The sequence below is a fragment of the Parus major genome, chromosome 2 (genome assembly GCF_001522545.3).
Source record: "Parus major isolate Abel chromosome 2, Parus_major1.1, whole genome shotgun sequence".
NCBI lineage: Eukaryota > Metazoa > Chordata > Aves > Passeriformes > Paridae > Parus > Parus major.
In genome coordinates, this window is record NC_031769.1 from 101,707,338 (window position 1) to 101,714,995 (window position 7,658).

At 45.8% G+C, this 7,658-nt stretch overlaps 1 protein-coding gene across 1 annotated transcript; it reads left to right on the forward strand.

Annotated features, from left to right (window-relative positions):
- The first annotated feature begins 2,009 nt into the window (after window positions 1-2,009).
- Window positions 2,010-6,176, forward strand: TMEM200C (transmembrane protein 200C). Its single transcript, XM_015620044.3, has one exon. It carries the CDS (start codon window positions 2,089-2,091, stop codon window positions 3,727-3,729), a length of 1,641 nt encoding a protein of 546 aa, XP_015475530.1. The 5' UTR covers window positions 2,010-2,088; the 3' UTR covers window positions 3,730-6,176.
- The last annotated feature ends 1,482 nt before the right edge of the window (window positions 6,177-7,658 follow it).

Sequence of the window (7,658 nt, forward strand, 5' to 3'; positions counted from 1 at the left end):
AGTGACCGCGGCACCCCCGGCTTGAGCGGCGGCTCCGTCCGTCCGTCCGTCCGGGGCTCGGCGCTGTGCCGGACCGGCCGGAGCCAGCGGCGCCCCAGCAGCCGGTGCCGGGCGTCCCGGCAGCCCGAGCCCGGTGAGTCCCGCCTGCGAGCCCGGGGACGGAGTTAAGCCGGGTCCTGTTAGGAGTGTTACAGAGGTGTTTGGGCTCTGCCGGGTTGGGTCGTGGTGCTTGCGGGACCGGCTGCCGGGGCTGAATGGGGGATCGCAGTCCGGCCGTGCGGGAGGGAGGTGGCTCCAGCCCCGCGGCTCCCGGCCGGAGGGTTTCGTGGCACCGCGGCCGCTGGCGGTGGCCGGCGGCCCGGCCGTGCCCTCCTTCGCCTGCCGAGCGCTGCTCTCGCCATCGCCGAAACTAAGTGCCGGGCGATGCCGGACTGGGAGCGTTCCTCGGAGCTGATGACCATCTGTTATCGCCGTGGAGAGGAGACGGGCAGCTGGCTAGTGGGGCAGCAGAGAATGAGATCAAAGAATCGGCAATTACAGCGAAGCATGCCCCGATAATTGCACTTTTGCATCAACAAAATGCGCTTTTTTTTTTTTTTTTTTTTCCTATTTTTAATAAATAGTTCAGGGATAGGAAAGAGAAATCTCTGTCCTTTGTTTTGAGCGTGCTATACCTCGGAGAGTAATTTAACAACGTCCTTGCTGACAACACCCATCTTTTTTTTCCTGGGAAAAATACAAACAGAGTAAATGGGACACAATATTACTGCATATGTGGCAATTCTGGCATTAGAACGGAAAAGAGATGAGATTTAAAGGCTGAACAGTCAAAGAGGAACAAGCAGGTTTTTTTTTTAGATGCTTACTTAATCGCCTTTCAGTGCAATTAATTGAACTTTGTGAGTCGTATTATATTCAGTGATGTCATCTTTTGCCCCGTCAAAGAAAAAATAATAGGATGCTAAGAAAGAGGAAAGGGGGAGGGGATCCTGCTTCTCAGTAGCATGAAGAAATAGGTTCCAAAAAGAATTGCACAGTGCAGAAATGCTCCTACACACTGTGTTGTTTAGCTCAGATCACGGGAACAGGGAGATGACTTCTGATGGTCCAGCAAGACAAAAGCCACAAATGCTCAGTGTTTAGTCCTCTGCCAATTTCTCTGCAAGCACTCGTTAGGGTTTCCCCGGGTGACTCATGGGGTTTCACTTCTCCTTTAATAGGATTTGACCTGCCATCTCTTACCTGCCAGCCATCTCCCCTTTCTGAGGGCAGGGGGGAGGGGGTTGTATTTGTCAGTGTTACATAACAGTTACCTGGAACATTGCACATGTTCCCAAACTAGGGATGCCTCTGGACCGCAGGCAAGAGATGAATTTCTAATATTGCAGATCAAGTGCAAATGGCTAGGAAAAAACTTTCACAAGGCACCACTTTGCAGTGTTTAAATGTTTCCTTTGTGCATTTCACAGCAATTCCTTTCCCACTCATTTAAGCAAGACAAGTAATACGTTTAACCCTCCCTCCAGTAATTTGTAAGTAGTGTAATGAAACAAATGGTATCTATAGATCAAATATACTGGCTCCCTGCTTTTATTTCTCTCATTGCCTCAAATCCTTCATGACATCACTAACCTGTCACTGTGCACTCTAACCCCAGAACATATCAAGGAGTGGGGCTTGGTATTCTCTGAGCTCTGGTGCTTTGCAAACTCCTTCTGAAATGAGCAAGATCTTTTTTTGGTTTGTTTACTCTAGTGGGTACTACTAGGTCTGTCATTTACCTGGAGTGTAAAGTAATTAGTTAGCTGTTTGGCAACAGCGTAGTGGGACACGTGACTGCTTTGATGCTGTTGGTCTGCATGTTTTTTGCTCTCACACAAGAGCTGTTTGGGCAAGGGAGATCTGCCTGTTGGTGTCACCTTCCATCCCACTTGTTCAGGGTTTTAATTACCAGGACTTTGAACGAGGAAGAGAAAGCAGAGACATCTCTTGTGCTGCAGGTCTGTACTTGGTTCTCATCTCCTTCTCTTCTCCCCTTCACTGCAGGAGCTGGAGTGGCCGTGGGGGGCAGTGTGCTGGTAGCCAGCCATGATTGCCACTGGAGGCCTCCTGAGGATCTCGGCCAGGAAACAGGACCCCTTGAAACCCCAGAGCCAACTCCCCAAACGCAAACGCAAGGCCAAAAAGAAGCGCAAAAATGACGTGGTGGTGGTGAAAGGCAAGCTCAAGCTGTGCTCCCTCTCAGGGTTCATTGCCCTCTGTGGCATCCTGGTACTGCTGGTGGGCATCGCCTTGGCTGTGGTGGGCTACTGGCCAAAACCCAGCCAGGTGTACAGAGAAAGCAGCTTTGGCAAGGGCCGGCACCCAGCACCACAGGGTGGCACCCACACGAACCGCTCCCAGAGCCAGGGAAGGGTGCAAGCAAGGATCCACCTGGAGTCTCCCCCTGGAGCCAATGCCTCCACCACTGCTACCACCGGTGGGTCCGCCCCTGCTTCCTCATCCCCCCAGGCCTCAGCTGGTTTCCTTTTCCGTCTTTTCTCCAGCTACTTGCATTCAGACAAGCTGAAGGTGCTGGGCCCTCTGATCATGGGTATCGGCATCTTCCTCTTCATCTGCGCCAATGCGGTGCTGCATGAAAACCGTGACAAGAAGACCAAGATCATCAACCTGCGTGACCTCTACTCCACCGTCATTGACGCCCATAGCCTGCGGGCCAAGGATGGAGGCACCCCGGCCTCAGCCCCTCTCAATGGCTTTGTCAACTACGTGCAATCCCGGGGCCTGGAGCTAAAGCCTGGTGGGGAAGGCCTGGGTGCTGCAGCCATGCTGGCCAAGAGCTCCTGGCCACCAGGACTGGGTGTCTCCCTTTCCCCACCGGATCTGGTGTCCTCACCGCAGCGCTCCTCTTTCTGCGCCCCACCACAGCCGCCCAGCCTGGCTGAGGCTGTGTACAGCATCTGCCAGGAGCGTGCTGCCCTTGCTGGCCACCCTGTCACCAGCCCACCCTGCAGCCCACCGGGGAGCTGCGAGAGGTGCAGCACGGCCAGCTCCATCATCGGCTCTTCACTGAGCACCTTCACCCTCCTGCCCTTGGGGCCAAGCAGTGGAGGCGGAGGCTGGCAGAGGCCACCTGGTGAACGGGGAGCCCAGGAGATCCCACGGGGGGAGTTTGAACTGAGCCTAACTGACCTCAGCAGCGGCTACATCAAGGGAAGCTGTGGGACAACGAGGCAAAAAGTGGTTCTCAGGCGGCAGAGCACCAGCTGCTTGCCTGATGCCAGGCGTCCCCTTTCCCCTGAGCCACCTCGGTCACCAGCTGTCAGGAGGGTCTTAGAATCCAGCCTCTTGGTAAAGGCATCTCCTAGTGACTCCAGACCTCTAGATCTGGGGGGATCACCCCCTTCAGCTCCTCCTGCCATCACCAGGACGGACTCCCAGAGCTCCCAGTCCGAGCCTTCCAGCAGCAATAAGGGCTACAGCCACTTGGAGGAGGCAGGCACCTCCTTGGAGTCAGTTGCCAATACCGCAGCCAGTAAAATTCAGGACTGTGAGGAGGCACCAGTTGAGCAGATGGACCCCCTCAAGGCTACCAGCAGAGAACAAACAGGGGAGCAATCCCAGGAAACTCAAAGACAGTATACAAATAAAGAGAAACTCTTTATGATTTCTAGGTCACATGCTGCATTAGGGCTGGAGGATGGGGAACTGGAGAGTACGGGCATCTAAATAAAACAGAGACGGCAGGAGGACACCTTGCATCCCTCCACACCTACCCTGCTTCTTCATCTCCTTGTGGACTTAGGAAACCAATCAATATCCAAAGAGCTGCACTATGTTACCCTTGAAAATTGAATTCCATAGATCCTGTAGATGACTTCAGGAAGAAAAAAAGAAAATCCTTTCTGTCTAATTGTGATTGTATGTTTCATGCAAGCCAAATTGTATTAAATATCCAGAGTCCAGCAAGTTCTTTGGATCAGATTAATACAATTTTGGATGGTATAGCTGTGCACTTTACTGTTTTGATTTTTAAGTGCCCCTTCTTCTCCTCTGATTTCTTTCTTGCTGATTTGCCACTAACTGCTTGAAAGCTGCAGGCACCTTTTTAAGCTCAAAAGCAACGTGGTCTTCAGAAAGAAAGTAGAGCTCTCTCTTTGTTTTGGTTCAATTACTAAAACATTTGTAAGGCCTTAAGGATGATGTACCTTGACAAAGAATGAGTTTGTTTAAATTCTGGGAAAAAAATGACAGCTTAGAAGAGACTGGAGCAGAACAGAGCTCTGATGATTTAGTTAAAACCATTACATTCCTGAATCCAAAATACATATTACTACATGATACTTTATCAAAGTATTATTACACATGTATTGACTAATAGCATTAAAAGATGTTTTTTAATAAAATATTTACAAACAAAACTTACAAAAAATTCCTTTATTTTGGTAAGTAATTACAGATATCAAAAATCGTTTCATTTTATACTGTGAAAGAGTATAGAAATGCTATGAAGTCAAAGGCTTGCTTATACTTTTAAGGAGGTAATTAATAATTTATGTGAAATTTCAAAATAAATACTGGTTCAGTCCTTGAGAAACCACACTGTAATTCAACCAGCAGATTCTGTCTCCATTTCTGACAGTTCTCTGTGACAGACAGCCTAAGAAATGTGAGATTTTGACATGCTAAGGGGAAAAAAAAATTAAACGTTTGATCTTCTATTCAGATTAGGTATTTTGTGAGATTAATCTTGAACTGCATCATCTTCTTTCTGTATTTTTCAGTTCCCTTATAACTGTTGCATTAAGTCTTTCTGCTGTTGAGGTCCCTATTTGTGAATGCATGTGCATAAGCTTAATTTTAAAGCATAATGAAAGCCCTTTCAGTCTCAGAGCAGTTGGCTGTGCTGAAGTCAGCAGCAGTTTCTCAATGAGTTCAGCATGATGAGGATTTCTTCCTTCATGAGGAAAAGCATCAGGTTTCCTGAAGCCTAGAGAATACCTTGTCTGTAGGCAGAGTTTTGGTAAATTGTTGAGCTGTTTCATTTTTGTAGCTGCAGCATGACAGGCACTCATGTTTTGTCAAAACAGCTTTATGCACTCAGTAGATTTTGTCAATACTTCTGATTTTAAATATGGATGTGGCATTTCTCCACTATGGGAAGAAAAATCTACATTAAACAAACACAATGTGTAGGCAGACAGAAATCTTTCTGTTGCAATTAAAATTTTTCTTGTGATTCCATGTTTTAAAGTGCTTAGCTACATATTTACTTACAGTACATTGTGACATGGACTATAACTATCTCTAAATACAATTGCATTTAGTAAGCCTGCAAAATTCTATAATAAATAAGGCTAATTTAAAAGAAAAGAAGAAAAGAAAAAAATAATTTTCCATTTAAGTGTCTTGAGACTGGAGAAACAGAAGGTGCTTGTGCTTGTTCTCTTGAGCAACAGAGACATCCAGGTGGTAATGTTTTTCCTCCTGTCATTGGCAACCAGTGCACTGACAGAACATCACTGTGGCATTTTTTGCTGTTAAACTGCGATCACACAGCTGGCAAAAATCTGCTGTGAAGCTGCCTGGATTGGCATGGGATTGGATTAGGCACCACAGGAAGTGGTGAGCAGGTGGCTCAGCTGGTGCTGGCATTTTTATGGATCTTTCAGTTCTCCACAGGCATGTGCTTCTGCTCCTTCTCCTGTGACTTCCAGCAAGATTTATGAGATACATGTGAGTAGAATTACCTGGTACTGATGCAGATTCTAGTTATTGACAGAGCTGAAGGCATCCTGTTTGTTATTTTCCACGCTAAAACCTTCCATGGAGGTGCAAGGGAAAAGGCAAGTTGTGTGCTACTTACCGGGGCATGGAATCTTCATGAAGGTGTGACAGGGGTTTGTTTTATTCTGAGAATGGGAAACATGCTTTTTAAAATATTAGTAAATATTTCTTCTCTCATCTGAAGTGTGCTCTGGGGAAAAAAAAAAAAAAAAAAAGAAAAAAAAAAGCAACTTTTAAAAGCTTCTGGTTACTCCTTAGATTGATTTAAATCAGAGCAGGCTAGTAATTATTCTGATGATTAATTTACTGCAAAGTCTTTTGAATGACAAAATTATAACAGTTTGTGTTTAATAAGTAAAATTATAGCTTGTTCCTGTGTTGCTAAAAAAAATTTGAAACGTGAATTTTGTCAGTTGAGCTGGATTTTTAATAACAGCAGCAAGAAGTGATTTTCTAGCATATAAATTAATAAGCAGAGAAAGTTGCCTCTCTGTCTTTGCAAATCCTTATTTTTGCAGATTTATTACTTAAAACTATTTGTTGAGCAATTTGTACAGAGGTGGAGTTGGAGTCAGAGAGCACTGTTTCAAATTCAAGCTAGGCAAGTTAGTCCAACACCTCAATGCTGGAAACCCACAGAGATTCAACCCCTGTGCAGCCTCTCTGCCTGCTGTTAGTACAAGCAGCTGGTAGAGAGCTGAGCTTTTCCTGGTGCTACCCACAGGCAATGAGGGTGGTGGGGTTTGTGCTTTGACTGGCTCTACAGTCTCTCTGAGCTGTCCCTGACTGCTTCCCAGGACTGCCAGGCTGCCTCTTGGCCATCATTTGCACATCCTGCCACCGGGTGTTTGTGCATCTTCCTCTAATCCAGTCTCTTCTAGCCTTCCTCTCTGGTGTCCTGCCACCTAGTGCTTCCTCCACAGCCCTTGACAAGCACCAGGAACTGCTTCTACTCGCCAGTATACAGCTGCCTGCAGGTTGCAGGAAGAGATGGGCTGTCACACAGGTTTATTAAGAAGTAATTAATTAATTAAAATTAACTGGTTTAGAAAAATTGTTAGTGTTTATTAAGAAGGCATCATTAGTCCCTATATTTGAGAAGTATTGTCTCTGAAGATATGTTAAGATGGCATACTTAGCCATACATTTCTGCTAGAGAAAATTCAGATTTTGGTTTAGAAATGTGTGCTTTAGTCTGATTTGGGTTTTTTAGCATAGAAGTGCTATGATATTTACATAAGATTTCCAGAGGAAAGTTGATTTCTGTCTGAACCCTGAGAATACCCCCGTACCTAGGAGGGAGGCTGTGTATGTTCAATATGACTGTTGTTGCTGTTTGGAACAGTCTGAGGACAGGCAAATGCCCTAATTGTACTTCAGTCATGCTGCTGTTTGTTACAAAATCCTCAGGACTCTGGAGAAGCTGCTGACGTGATCATACTGTAACCCAGTTCTGGCTCAGTTTTCACTGGCTAGCAAAGTATTTAGAATCCTTGCATTAACCTGGCTTGCTTGGCTGAATTGATTTGCTGAACTCTTCAGCTGTTGACATATCAGCTGATCTACTGCAAAAGTCTGTAACTCAGACTTATTAACCTGTATTGTTTAGATACATTTTAAGAGCTTTTCAAGGACTGATGCTGTCCAACACCGAGCAATAGCTCACTTAGAAACATCAAATTAAGTAACTGTTGACATAATTTGGGGTCTGCAATCTGAAATACAGATGTTATGGATTGTTGTAATTTTTTGTCACAGCCAAAACAGTTTACACAGAAGTAGCAATATGACTGCAATTAAACAACAGTTTTATTACAAGTAATGGAAGTGACAGAATGATAAATCTTACTGGGTTTCAGTTGGAAGAACAA

What these genes read in the sequence shown, in the direction of transcription:
- TMEM200C (XM_015620044.3), top strand. Translation starts at nt 2,089, where the DNA reads ATGATTGCCACTGGAGGCCTCCTGAGGATCTCGGCCAGGAAACAGGAC.